Source organism: Xiphias gladius, chromosome 7 (genome assembly GCF_016859285.1).
Source record: "Xiphias gladius isolate SHS-SW01 ecotype Sanya breed wild chromosome 7, ASM1685928v1, whole genome shotgun sequence".
NCBI classification, from domain to species: Eukaryota; Metazoa; Chordata; class Actinopteri; order Istiophoriformes; family Xiphiidae; genus Xiphias; species Xiphias gladius.
In genome coordinates this window covers 13,162,049-13,176,534 of record NC_053406.1, presented here as the reverse complement: position 1 = coordinate 13,176,534, position 14,486 = coordinate 13,162,049, and the positions used below count along the sequence as shown (strand labels likewise).

Below are 14,486 nucleotides of genomic sequence, written 5' to 3'. Positions count from 1 at the left end.
AGTCAGTTTGGAGATCTTTACCCAGTGGCATGTAGCTCCATCCCTCACTGACTGAAAGAACTAACACATTGTGGTTGCATATGCTTAACTGGCTCTCCCTCTGTCCCACAAGTGAGACCAGTGCCTTGTTCACTCTCCAAAACCCAGCAGCAACAAGGCAATCTGTTCTCAAACAGCTGGAGCTGCCCCCAAGAGTGAAAGGGGGAGAAAGAGAGAGAAGTCTCAGAGAGAAAAGAGGTAGAGAAAGCATGGAAATGAGAAACAGGGAGAAAGACTGGGATGGAAGCAGAGAGTGTTAGAGAGTTTGCTGTCATAAATAATCAATGCTTAGTCAACACAGAAAATGAGAGCGTGTGAAGGAACCAGGGTTTCCTCCCATTGCCAAATCCAAAAGGGAAACTGCCAGACTCACACACGTCATGAGTAAACAGAACAGAGCCAAAATGAAAAAGAGTCAGAGAGACAGATAAAAAGATAGTCAGAGCAAAAGAGACAGAAAAAATGGAGGGAAAAGATGACGGAGAGAGATACGGAGTGAAATTTGGAAAATAAGAAAGAGAGAAAGAAAGAAAGAGTCGGAGAGCAGGAAGAGGGCAGCAGGAAATTCCTTCGTCATTTTCCCGACCCTTTGTCCTTCTCAAAAAAACTGAAATATGACAATACCGCTCCTCCTTTTTTTCTCTCTCATGCCACTCCTCCCTCACTCATTAGTTGTTTCTCTCTCTTTTTGTGCAGGGCCGTGTTCTTGTGTGCATGCAGTCCGCAATAACGACTAAATTTCAAATCATCTGGAAGTTGGTCGGTGTATTCCTCAGTTCTTTTGCAGTGGATGAGATCAAGATTGTGTCAGTACAAGCATGTGACGGAGATTCGTTCATACCTCATGTCTTCCAGCAGGTCACATTCAGACTGGTGTTTAAAGTGCAGTCTTGTCATCTGCTCCGTGTGTGTGTTTTTCAGCTCCTGTGTCACCTTGACCTGGAGCAAACAAAAAGACATGTCAAGTAAAGGATTTGTCATTTATTCATCCCTCTGCTCTGCAGACATGTATCTCCTGGCTCAAATTCACCTACAGAAAACCCAACACTACGACAAATCACCTGTCCTTCCATATTGATGTGTTCGTAAAATATTAATAATAGGATATGGAACTAGATATCATGTGTGATTGTGGATATCGTAGTAGCGCTAAAATATTGTCTTTTTCTGGTCATAAAACAGCTCAAAGAATGATGAGTACCTCTACTTGCTGGAAGTTATATACACATTCAGGATTAATATCAACCACCACTGGTTAGATTAAATTTTGCATGAAATCACAAAAAGTCGCACAACAAATGTGACAAATGCAGTAACATTGTGCAACAGGACTGCAAATAACAATTTTTCTTTAACAAGTCATCTACTGATTATTTTTTGATAATTGTTTAGTCTATGAAATGTCAAAAAATAGTGACATTGGACTCTCAAAGGTTGTGCAGCCCAAGGTAACATCTTGAAATGTCTTGCTTCATCCAACAGACAGTCCAAAAGTGAAAGATAATCCATTTAAAACAACACACAACACAGAAAAGCAGTAAATCCTCACATTTGAGAAGATAGAAATAGCAATTATTTGACATTTTTGCCTGATTAAACAACTCGAAAATCCACATTTTATCAAAATTGTTGCTGATCAATTCTCTGTAGAATTATTGGGGTAGTGATTAAAAAATATTCTGACTGGTTTTCATCGGTATCACCCAACAACTTCTTCCATCCCCCAGTTAAGTTCACTGACTATACAGTGCAAAATATATTACACATTATATTCATTGTACACTGCTAAGGTAAATACAGATAAAAATCCTTATTCCATTACGATTTTCCTGATTAAATCAGTGTCTATCCCAAAGGAGTTGATGGAGATAAAGACAAGGTCATAGTTTTTTGTTTTTTTTTAGCTTTGAATGGCTAGATTCTGCAAAAGGTGCTAACTCAAGTTCTGATTGTTATGTAATATATCTTTTTTTATCTATCAAAAAAGCTCCTCAGTCACTGTAGCCTACATACACATATACACAAACACACACAAACAATTTAACCCCCATCAATCTACCTATCTGCCAATCACCTGTCAGCTATCTTGAGTGTGTTCAGCTCTAGAGTCACCTGAAAGGAACACACACATTCACATAAATTGTATCACGTAATACACAAAATAATTTGGTTGGTTAAATCAGGGGCTATAACCTGCACTATTTCACAGAGTCTTGTGCAGAAACAGACAAAGAGCTCACCCCTTAATAACACACCGACAAGCACATACACACACACCTCCTGCCAACACACACACAGTCACTGTGAAGGTCATTGTGTATTGTCGGGTGAATTCCATCAGCTATTCACCACAGTAACAGTGGGCAAATTCATGACTGTTCTGTTCAGACAAAACAATCAACAACATAACATGCACAAAACTAGCACGCACACCAACACACACTGCAGAGCTCCTTTCCTTCATGTGCTGTGTCTTTGAAGATAAGGAGGGAGTGGTTCATTACATTATCAGGGCTAAATGACTTCACTTGATTTCACCTTCTATCACTCAAAGGAAACCAGAGGGAGAGAGGGGGAGAAGGGGAAGGGCGAAGGGTGACAGGGAGACGGGGGGACAAAGTGAGAGGAAGAGTGGTTGAGGGGAGATTGTGTATGAGAACAGGGGGAAGAATATGAAGTGTGAGTGAGACTAGAAAGGGAGAAAAAAGAAGATGGAGAGACTGAGAAAGACATACACAGTCAGTGACAGGAAGAAGATGAAAGCGACATTGAAAAAGACTGGACGTAGAGACATTAATTATGAGAAAAAGTGAAAGAGAAATTCAGTATATAAGAGTTCATGTTAAAGGAAAAGGGTTCAGCTGGTGTAGTGGTAGCTGATGCAGCAGGTAGGTCTATAAAGCTAAGAAAGTGGTACCTGTCATGTAACCTAAACAGTGACATGCATATTTTGTGGTTTTGATGTACACATCCCACCTGTATGTGTGTATGTATGTATGAGAGAAGAAAAATGAGGAACTGCGATTAGATTGTGACGAGAAATGTATATCAAGATGAAAAAAAAAAAAAATCAGGTTTACTCGAACAATATATGTACATTAGTGCATGTATTTCCGTTCTCGTGTTGGCTCACATCTGATATGTTTGTCCTGTTAAATTACAGGATGACCAGTTAAAAGATACTGAGCTGTTGGCTGATTGGTTGGTTGAACATGTAGTTAGATGTCACAGCAGATAATGTCAGATTAAAGGCATGTATTGAAAATTTGAAAAATTAATTTAAATTGATAAAGGATTCCTACTGTCAGTATTTTGATAAACGTAGTTAATTTTGCCAACCCTAATGAGGGAATACACAATAATACTAATCAATAAAGCAGACTATAAAATAGAGCCTCAAAAATTATCATAGAGTTGAGCCAGTGCTTCCCTTAGAAAGTCTCACAAAAATGTAACATTATAAACTTAATGTTAGTATTTATTGCTGGGCTTTCGCGCTGCATTATACTGTGTTTTATTGTTTTGTCTACCTCCCTGTGTGTCTCTGGTAATTCGGATTATAAAGAAGAAGTAAATTGATATATAAATAGATAGTATCATAATATCTAAAAAAAGATATTTTTGTGGCAATGTTTTGCCTTTTTTCAACCTCTTCAGCACCCATCTTTAATTTAAGCCACATAAAATTAACACGAGTGTCCGATGAGCTCAATCTGTAGGCAGATGATCTGAGACACAGACAAATCCTTAAGGAGCTGTAGTGTTGCGCTGGGAGAGAAATTATTAGTATCGAACAACCAAATACTGATACACTGGCTGTGGTGCTGTGGGCTGAGTGTACTGAGTGTGCCAGCCACATTGACAGGGGGAAACACCTCAGTATTTTGAAAATTCAGTTTCATTTTTAGAAGTATTTTCATGGGCAAACTGAATGGGGAAAAACACTGACAATTGCTGAATGAGATCTTACAAAATTAATATAATAGGGTGCACTTGATCACACACAATGGAACAAGATAACCATAGTGGCCTCTACGGCCTTTATAATGAAAGAACCTGTGCCAGTATGTGTATGTGTTTTAAAGACATGACAAGACACGTTCAAGGGCAGTCTGTGTGTAGAAACCCAGAGCATAAATGGCACTGGGGGGAACATGTGGTAATTAAGAGAAAACTGTGCAGAGGGTTCACAGCAGGGTAATTGGCTCTCATGCATCTATTTCAGGACAACATACACACGCTCATGGAAACCAATGGACCAGCAACTTCAACACACACTCTCTCACACTCTCACACACTCACACACACTCACACACACACACACACACACAAACACACACACACACAGGGTACCAGCTATAGGGGACTGTGATCTTTTCTCAGCCCATACAGAATCGATAAGTCAGTGTCAGACATGGCTCTACCAGCATGTCTCCTCTGTGTGTGTGGTTTCTTTTTCTTGATTTTTTGTTTTTTTTGTTTTGCTTTTGTCTGCTCAGCTTTGATGCGACCATGGACGGATTGAAGGTCTTCCTTTGAGACAAGAAGCATCGCTTTTGTTTGGCTGTCTGAAGGACTGTTGTCACAGTTTGACGATATATAAATGAGCAAAGTAACACCGATGCTACACTACATTGACGTTAAATTGTGGACTGCATTAACTGCTGTAATGTTACTAGCTATAACGTTATTGCCATAAGTTAGCGTGAAAATGCTATTATATATTTTTTCATTTAAAGTTATGTCTATTAAAGGACGTATTAAAAAGGACAAAAACGATATCATGTTCACTTACTAATATGTTCCGGTGCTTTGTATAAAACGCCTCATGTTAGCCCGCCTAGCGTTTTCTAGCTAACGTTATTTGACGTTTGACGGTTCACGGTACAACGGCTGGACAGATGCAAATTAATGTCACTAGGTTACTGACTAACCTAGCTAGCAAACGCTGCTAATGTTGGCTAGCAAATGTCTTTTCTCCCCTTTAATTTTTCTACAACGTTCAGCATCAGACGCTTTTTTGTTGTGTGGTCAGTGAAACACAATATCCACATCTAAGGTTACTACACTGTTATCTGTCATTGTCTGTACAGCCAAGCTTAAACATAACGGACTCTGGAAATCACTCACCTTCCTCGGCGGCGGCTGCATTTTGGAGTATTGACATGAATGGTATTTCCCCTGTGAGATGTATTGTAATTCCAAGAGGAAATCCAAATCAGTCTGGGATTAATATTTTGTTTCCTCAAACAAAAATCCTCCCCTCACGACGGCAGGGAGGAAAGACGGGCGTTAGATTTGTACTCCGGCGGCCATGATTGATGATAAATGGCTAGTTTATACAGAGCAGAAACTGAAGCTACGAGGAGAGACTGAACACACTTGCTGCCACTACTAGAGGACTAGTGTGTACTGTACTGTGTTGTGGAGCTGGGGAGCAGGCGGGCGGGGAAGAAAAAGCAGAGAGAATGGGGGGGGGGGGGGTATTAACGGGGATCCCCTTCAGCAACTAAGCCCAACGGCGCCACAACGTGGCAAAAATCGGGTTAGCACCGGGTCTGTGCCTAAAAACATCGGGTGCAGAAAGATGTGCTTTTTGTTCGGCCTTTTCACGCCCGGCGTCGACGGTAACCTCAATTAACACTTATGCAACGGTGTTTTAAACCAAATAAGGGGGCAAGAAGGACGGAAACTAAAAAACCCCTGCTGCTCCAGCCTGCTGAAAGAGAAAAGCCTGACACTGGCAGGAGGCTGCGTCCTGCAGACCTGCATAGCAACAAGAAACCGCAGTCGATCAAAGAAAAATCGATCGTCGTAAAACAGGACGAAAAACATAATGTAAAAAAAAAACATTTCGCCTTTCCTCAAATGCGGATTGTTTTAAAAATAATAATAATTACAAAAATATTTTTTGGATTCAGCCGAAATGATGATATCAAACATCACTAAAAATAAAGATTGATAAATAAAATAAGTATTTATTTTAAGGTGATCTAAATTACTTCTTATAACTCGAAAATCTGTGGGATATCAGGGAGAAAACAAATTGGGGTCATTGGTTTGATTGGAAGTGGGTGCTGAGAGAACAATTAAAGGAATACATTGAAAACCTTATAATGAGTTGGCACCCGGCAGCTGCCGGTTTGATACAGTGCACCAATGCATATGATTGTGTATGTATGTTTGTGTGTTGGGTGTGATCTCTCATGGTTTAAAATTAACAAGGTATTAAAATGTACATTGTGGCATGTAGTCGACGGATAGATAGATGGATTAAATTGTCCAAGAAATACAAGTGCTCACACTGCTGGTGCCCCTAATGCCAAACTACAGTAGATTGTTACATGGTTGACAGGTTTCAAAGTAGAAATGTGTTAACAAAAAAAAGTGAGTGGAAATAATATCTGACCCCCTGGAAGCATTAATTTTGGCCAGACAGACAAAAGTGTGTGGAAGGGCAAGTATTTTACCTCATGCCTCCTACGTGCTATAGCAAAGGTAAAGGTTAAGGGCTGTGTAATCATTAATACACAGAGTTTCTGCAGCAGGTAAGACATTAAGTACTCTTTCTCACCTTTCCTCACAGTATAACAATTCCAACTAAAGCACGCATATTCAAACACATGCACACACACACACTCGCATGCAGAAAAAACAAACACATCTCTCTAACCCACACACATATCTTTCTGCCAGCGCCACGGAAGAAAATGACTCTCAGTCATTGTTGGATCTTATTGTTTTTGTTAGGATTCTGCCAGGATGCTTATGGTTTATGATTTCTCTAATGATTTGGCTTAGGAGCATCTGCATACCTTTAGCCATACAGAGGTAAGAAATGTTTACAGTGAGGTGCTTGTACTAAAAGTACTAAATGCAGTGTGCATGGCTTGTCTCAATTCACAAGCTGTATGTTTGAGTGAAACGCAAGAATTAATAGGTAAGACATTCTGCGTATATTGTTTGTTTGTCTCAATATGAATGTCAGGCCCACTGTACTTTGGTGGTGACACAAACAATGTTTTAAAAAAGGGCCCAAAATATATATTCTTAATATTCAGGAGATTTGTAATATTCTGCGCTTGCAAATTCTGTATGCTAGTAGCTGTGTGTTGTTTGTACCAAGATTCACCTGTCCTCAAAAGGCATTTTGTCTCTGAATTGGTGGTAGAATTAATACATAAATAAAATAATAGTTAACTGAAATAAGAATTTTTTTAATGCCCCTGCCCTATCAAAGGCTATATTACAAAATAAACAGTCATTGTTGATAATCATATAGGCCTATATTTATCATAGTAAAGACTAAATTTATTAGTCTCTATGGGATTTAAAAACTACTATTTCTACTTTAACAGTGTAGCATAATGTCTTTCTGAGTTTACCAAACTAAAAAATAGATATTTGAACAGTTTAAGCTGGCAACAGCCTTGTTTTAGTCACTGGCCATTCGACTAGAAGACAAATATTTGAGCCTCAGGCACAGCTGCTCACGCACAGTATACAGGCTACAGCTTGTCAGGCAGGAACACACCTCCAGAGGTTTTTCTCACTCACTCATGCTTCTGAAGTATTCAGCATTAAACCGCCATAATCATCATAGTCAAACAGACACTGTAACTATTCATAAGAATGAGGATACACTACACAGGATGGTCAACAAATGACAGTCTTTGAGAGGCAATAGGATTCATACAGTGTGAGTAATTTCAAACGTTTTAGAGATTTTGTCTTTGTGGAGGGGAGCTTTTCAGTGTTTTTCTTGGAATACAACATGGATGTTTGTTTAACAAAAAATAACACCGATTACATTATTGCTGAATAGTAAGTAGTGCTCAGTGTGGTATGGGAAACACACAGGACAGGAGAATTTGGGGAAGTACAAAGGGAGGCACTCTGTCCGAGGTCTGTTATCTGTTTGAAGAGAAAAAAAAAAAGAGAGTGAAGGGTACGGAGCGAGCCAGAGGCAATGTTTTTGAAGAGAAAATGTCAGGGAAGGAAAAAAAAAGAGAGCACTGTAGGTTTACGCATCTGTAAGCTGTGAAACAAGTAAGTCTGGCATTTACTGTCTAATTTGCATGTGACATTATTTAGGCATCATTTGTGTGATATGACATGACTGGTTTGAACTCTAGTTTGCAGGTGAACAGATCTACAGAGGAAAAGAAAAATGGACTGAGTTTAAGGTAGCGTGCATGCCAGTGAGTAAAACAGAAAGGAAGCTTTGAACAGGGTCTCAAAACAGGGTCTGGTTTGAGTTAAAAATGATTCCTCTGTCTCTCCCTTTCACAGCCGTGAGGTTTGGAAAACTTTGACATGCAAAATGCCAGAATGAGTGCTGTTTTTCTGCACGAGAAAACAGCTTCACTAAAAGTTATGTAAAAAGTTGTTGCCACACAAGTCTGCATGAAACTTTGTCTGAATATTCTGCAGCTCAGATGTGTTAAAAGACTTAAGAGTTGTTTTTTTTCTATCGGGGGATGAGAAAGAGACAATAAGCTTAGATAATTAGTGTGTCAGAGATCTCTAGATGTTGTGATGTGTCATCAGATAAACCTGCTGGACCAGGCGGTGGAACAGTACAACAGGTTACAGATATATAGAGTACATAAATGTCTCTCTATCAGAGACATAAAACCCACATCTTACTTTAATTGCATGCTTACTTACGCACTGACTCATGTATTAAGCCTGAAAGGGGGTTTAAAATAGGCAGTTATAATCAGTTATGATTTAATATGGGTGGCGCCATTTAAGTATCCTCTTCTCTTCTCTCAGTTTCTCACAATGCTTCTCTCATTTACTCAACCACCCACTCAAAAAGAAAACGGCGATTAAAGGAAGTCGGCATTAAGATAATTTTGCTTCGCAAAATGAAGTTAAAATGGATGACTCAAGCTATAAACTGGATTATATAAATTTGATTGCAACATCACAATGGGCTAGTCGATTATGCTTAAACATGGCATGATTTATATTGGACTGTCCTGCTGAGGCATAACACAGTGAATGATTTGGTGCATCCTCAAAAGTAAGCTAAGTTGATGTCACTTTCTCACGTTCATTACCATTTCCTTTGTCTCCACACTGTCTATTTCTGAATGGAAGGATAACTTCTTCGTAGTTGTTGCTTATTAAATGCGTACAGGTTCAAAGGCTGTTGTGTCATAACATTGAATTGATATACTTTTAAGTACATTGTATTTCATAATATGTTCCTAAACTTTTTTCTTATCTTACTTTCAGGTGTTCCCACAACCAAGATGGCCACCTTTGACAACAACAAGACTAACCAAACCAATGTCAATGCCTTCTACTGTGAATTTAACGAAGATTTTAAATATATTCTTCTTCCTGTCAGCTATGCCCTGGTCTTTGTGATCGGCCTGGCACTGAATGCCACAGCATTGTATGTGATTGTGTTTCGCACAAAGCGCTGGAAGCCATCCACTATCTACATGTTCAACCTGACGATGTGTGACACTCTATACATCTTCACTCTGCCCTTCCTCATCTATTACTATGCTGATGAGAATGACTGGCCCTTCAGTGAACCATTCTGCAAGCTTATACGCTTCCTGTTTTATGCCAATTTATACGGTACAGTTCTGGCATAGTACAGACCCATACAATACACCAAAAAACAACGTTAGATATAGGATATCTCACAGTTATAGCATTATGATATACCACAGGAAAATACGATATGATACAATATAGTGCAATGTATGTGATATAAGATATCCAATGTGATATACAATTCAATGCAAAATGATATACTACATATAGAAATGGTACGTCTAATCTAATATGGTACAATTTGATATATGATTTGAATAGACAAAATGCAACACATGGTGACATGATATGACCTAGTAAGTAATACAATCAGTACAACACAACATGCTACCGTAAGATACGATACGATACGATACAATACGATACGATACGATACGAAACAACATAACATGCAATACATTACTGTAGGCTACAATACGTTACAGTATGGTACAATGCAGTATGAAACAAAACATATGATATAAATACAATGCAAATTATATAAAATTGTAAAAAAACAATGGAATATTATAGAATAAGATATAAAATGATAAGAAGACATTATGATGCAGCATATCCTAGCTAATATGGATTAAATTTATAATGATAGTTAATCAATAATCTCACTCTGGTAGGTTCCATACTGTTCCTGTGCTGTATCAGTCTGCATCGGTTTGTTGGCATCTGCTATCCAGTCCGCTCCCTCTACTGGGTCAGCGCTCGTCGGGCCAGGCTGGTGTCTGTGGCTGTGTGGGCCTGTGTTTTATTCTGCCAGGCACCTGTTCTCTACTTCTCAAGAACTAGGTGATTAAAATTTTTAAAACTATTTCTTTCTTTCTTTCTTTCTTTCTTTCTTTCTGTCTTTCTTTCTTTCTTTTTCCCTTAATCTTCCCCTTACTTACCTAATATCCCTGTTCACTGAATTGAAAGCGTTTATAATAGAGTTAAACTGTGGACTATTGAATTTTGTGGCACATAAATTTTGCCATGCTCCTTATTTTAGGGTGCCTTATGGGCATACTTGAATAAACAATCAACCTGCTAGCTAATGCGTTTACATTTTATCTCCTTTCTTTCATCACTCCTATCTTCTCCTGTGGTTCAGTCCCAAACAAGGTAGCAGTTGAATTTTATTATCCTAAACTACTGAAATCTGGTATCTCCTTTGCCAGGGATGTGGACACTGAGAGGATCTGCTACGACACCACCAGCCCCGAGCTCTTTGATGACTTCCTGGTATATAGCTCAGTTGTGTCCCTGCTCATGTTTGCCCTGCCCTTCATGGTGGTCATGGTTTGCTATGGCCTCATGGTGCGGAAGCTTCTAGAGTCTAGCTGGGGGTCTGAAGGGGGAGCTGGAGGGGAGAGGGGAGGCCTGGCAGCCCAACGATCCAAGCAGAAGTCAGTGAAGATGATTATCATTGTCCTGGCAATGTTCATGCTCTGCTTCCTCCCCTTCCACCTCACCAGGAGTCTTTACTACTCTTTCAGATACCTGAGGCAGGTCAATCCAGCACAGGTGAGGACAAGCCCTGTTTTTACACAATAAATGCGTTATAATGGCTTTAAAAGCTCAGCATGTCACATTTTTATATGTTCATCAGATTAGCTGTAATTTGCTGGAGGGTTCCAGTATTGCCTACAAGGTCACCCGACCTTTGGCCAGTGCCAACAGCTGTGTGGACCCCATCCTTTACTTCCTGGCTGGGCAGGACGTCCGCTGTAACCTCCCAAAGAAGAGCAAGTCATCTTCATCAAGACCCAGAGGTGTGAGCCACTGCTTGACAACACAACTCTGATCCAATACCTGAAACTATCATGGTAAAAAATGGAAAAAGTTGCGGCAACTGTACTTATTGCCAGTCTCCTCTGGTAAATGTGACACCCCACAACTGCTTCAAGAGCGCACATTTCAATATAAAGTACAAGTTGCCTGCTTAGCAAGCACAGGACTTCTGAGGGTCATGTCTCCCTGCTAAGGAGCAAATGTGTTTCCAAGAAATAATTGAACCTTATGTAATGTTCTTCAAGCAAATATAAGTGTTTTCGTTTTTATCTACGGTTTTATTTATATAGAATAGACACAAACTGTACAAGCACAGTCCTTATTTAGAAATGTCACTGCAAGTAAGTAAACACCAGGGTAAGACTTCAGAATTTTGAAAATCTTATTTGACTAAAAGTCTTCTAAAAAGTATTCTAAAAGTCTTAGAATAACTAATCTAAGGACTGAGTTGTACAAGGTACATTCAAGCACACTGCATTCAGATTTCCTTCATTTAACCAGTTGAAGTGCTTGTTCAGATTTGACAAGATGTAAAACATGGACAGTACAGTTATGATGACAAAAGGCTGTAAATAAACATCTAAATCACGTAGTGTATTCCTGACTAAGCATTTAAAGGACTGAAAGATAGGATTGAGATGTTTTTGGTTGTTTTTTTTGGTAAACGATTAAAAAGCTATAACATATTGATAAAACTAAAGTACATGGTGCCTCACAGCCTGTTTGTATGTTTGTGTAGGAACAAGTTTTCCTCAGCTCACCTTCCTTTGACAAAGTGGGCAGACATGTCTGCGTTCCCCTCTCTGTTCAGCCACTCTGTGCTTTTCAAGGCTTGTTTTGAATGTGCCGGAGTTGCGTGTGTGTGTGTGTGTGTGTGTGTGTGTGTGACACTTTGTGTTACAAAATGTGAAGGAAGTAAAAATCATTCTGTAATAATCATGTACAAATTTTGATGATATGGTTTGAATATGGTTGTGGTGCTACCTTTTTTTCTCATTTGTATAATGTACCATACAGCACGTTTTAATCTAAATGCCATAATTTGTGTGAAGAAAGATATAATTCTTGCACAATAGCCGAATAGCTGACTGAGTGTCACTATCGTTCTGCAAGACATTTTCTTAGCAAAGCAGGTAGCTTTTCTTTCCTTTAATGTCACATTATTTTATCTGTTACTCTTTGATTATTACAACAGTGCAGCTTCTGAGCAGCAGTATTTCATGTCAGCCTATTGGTTATGAGTTTGGAAAGTAGTAACTGTAATTTGTGGCAAGAGTAACCTTTGGTTCAATGTAGCTGAGCCACTTGGGAATCTCACTGTAATTGGCTACACTTGATTTACATTATCAGCGGTCCTTTCATTTAATGAAGACAAGACCACCACTAGGGGGAGATACTGCCTAAAAAACTTTTAGGCAGCATCAAAGGCTTTTGCCTTTGATGCTTTAGGAGTCTCAACTCATTTTTTATGCTTCTGCACCGGCCAGAAGCCTTGTTTTTTCAGGGGCTGTCCGTTCGTCTCTCCGTCCGTCTCTCCGTCCGGCCCTCTGCTCCATTCTCGTGAACCCGATATCTCAGGAACGCACTTGAGGCACAAACCTTCACTTGGACTCAAGGGTGAAAGGTCCAATGTCAGGGTCAGTGTGACCTCACGTCCATCCCATTTTTTGTGAATGCGATACATCAGGTCAGACTGGAGGGAATTTCATTAATTCTGGCACAAACGTTGGCCATAACTCAAGAATTTATAATGATAACTATGAAATATACACTTAATACCTTTTATTAAATTCCTTCAAACTCTTCGCTACATACAGTATATCACTATAAATGAGTCTGGACAGACATGGATGTAAACTGCAACTTGACTGGTTGGCAGAGGCATACAACCGGGGGTGATAATTCTAGTTGAACCTCAAACACTCACAGACAACAGCAAACAAACACTAAAATGCAATGACTATATGTCAACAGCAGGAACAGCAACCAAGATGGTATTTAAAATACGTCCCTTATTTATTTCAAGAGTAAAAACATCATACAGAAAAATGTAATATTATATAAATGTCAATCTACAAAGTCGATGAAATAAATGTGTTTTTATCCTTCCTACCTACCAGCAACACTTCAGCTTGAAAACATTTAATAATAATCCTAACAGTAGTAAGAAGAGTAATAAAAAAGATCAAATAAAAACATGTAACTGTAACTTCAGCCAATAAATATCCAGTCCTCCAGACATGTTGTCATAATCTCGTAACAACATAAGGAAATATGAAAATGAGTGGCTAAAAAACCTCTATGATAATAGTACACTCTTTAAAATCCATGAGGATGTAAACTAAAGCCAACTGAGCTGCATGACTTTGAGGCATGTCAACCACTAATCCCCTGCAGCCACTGGTTGGTTTATTTAATGAAACCATACAGAATAAATATGCGTGTGTGTGTGTGTGTGTGCATTTATGTGGAAGTGGTTTCCTACAGTTATGGAGATTGCATAACTGAAGTCTGGCTATGTGTACACCATGTTTGTGTGTGTGTGTGTGTGTGTGTGTGTGTTTGTTTTTGTGTGTAGGACTTTAGATTCTAAAAGTTCATGATTAGAAAAGAGGAAACCGCAACAGTTTCACTAAAAGGTTGCACCCAAATGGTGAAAAAGCAGATATATCGTATTGATCTCAACCAGCAATTCATCTTATACGCATGATGGTGCTTGAGGAGTTTGCCCATTTTTGATTGATGGATTACAAATGTCACTCACTGGTGCAGTGCAGCTGTCTTTCCCATTACAGGAGATCTAACATATCACCTCATACATAATGTATGCTAAAATTATAAAAGCCAGGTATGGTCCGTCTCTCTATAGCCACCCATATTTACATATGTACATAAATTTACATGTTCTTTTCTACAAAACTGAGATTTACCTACATGTTTACTTTCACCCCAGGACCCAAATGACAATTGACTCACTGGGCTGCAAAAATGTGATGCAGCATCAGGGGCACCTCTAAAACAAAATTTGGCCCCTGATTGCACAAGAGCTTAAAAGTAACAAATGTTATTATTGCTAACTGTGGGTAGATGTACATTGCTGAATG

The 14,486-nt window shown here is 39.1% G+C and overlaps 2 protein-coding genes across 13 annotated transcripts in view; one reads left to right on the top strand and one right to left on the bottom strand.

The window, feature by feature from the left end:
* Positions 1-5,439, bottom strand: part of LOC120791588 (F-BAR and double SH3 domains protein 2-like) — a 68,032-nt gene extending 62,593 nt beyond the window's left edge. For 4 of the 5 annotated variants that reach the window (XM_040130055.1, XM_040130053.1, XM_040130052.1 and 1 more), the window contains exons 1-2: positions 5,170-5,190; positions 881-978 (exon numbers count right to left, since the gene is read on the bottom strand). In XM_040130055.1, the coding sequence (XP_039985989.1) occupies positions 881-978; positions 5,170-5,190 (119 nt within the window). Of the gene's footprint in view, positions 1-880; positions 979-5,169 lie in introns of all 5 variants that reach the window. The other variant, XM_040130050.1, reaches the window with a different exon arrangement.
* A 2,541-nt stretch (positions 5,440-7,980) lies between these two features.
* LOC120791590 (P2Y purinoceptor 2-like) lies at positions 7,981-13,226 on the top strand. Of its 8 annotated transcripts, none has more exons than XM_040130062.1 (7): positions 7,981-8,088; positions 8,175-8,225; positions 8,332-8,412; positions 9,286-9,639; positions 10,233-10,401; positions 10,770-11,115; positions 11,201-13,226. In XM_040130062.1, exons 4-7 carry the CDS (start codon positions 9,303-9,305, stop codon positions 11,393-11,395), a joined length of 1,047 nt encoding a protein of 348 aa, XP_039985996.1. In that variant the 5' UTR covers positions 7,981-8,088; positions 8,175-8,225; positions 8,332-8,412; positions 9,286-9,302; the 3' UTR covers positions 11,396-13,226. The 8 variants fall into 8 exon arrangements, with proteins under 8 accessions (XP_039985996.1, XP_039985994.1, XP_039985999.1 ...); XM_040130060.1 differs by having other exon boundaries at positions 8,175-8,240; XM_040130065.1 differs by lacking the exon at positions 8,332-8,412.
* Positions 13,227-14,486: the final 1,260 nt, after the last annotated feature.

Coding starts and splice junctions, on each gene's coding strand:
- LOC120791590 (XM_040130059.1), top strand. CDS start 9,252: ATGTTCCTAAACTTTTTTCTTATCTTACTTTCAGGTGTTCCCACAACC. Junction 10,402..10,769: donor CTCTACTTCTCAAGAACTAG/GTGATTAAAATT, acceptor CTCCTTTGCCAG/GGATGTGGACACTGAGAGGA. Junction 11,116..11,200: donor GGCAGGTCAATCCAGCACAG/GTGAGGACAAGC, acceptor TATGTTCATCAG/ATTAGCTGTAATTTGCTGGA.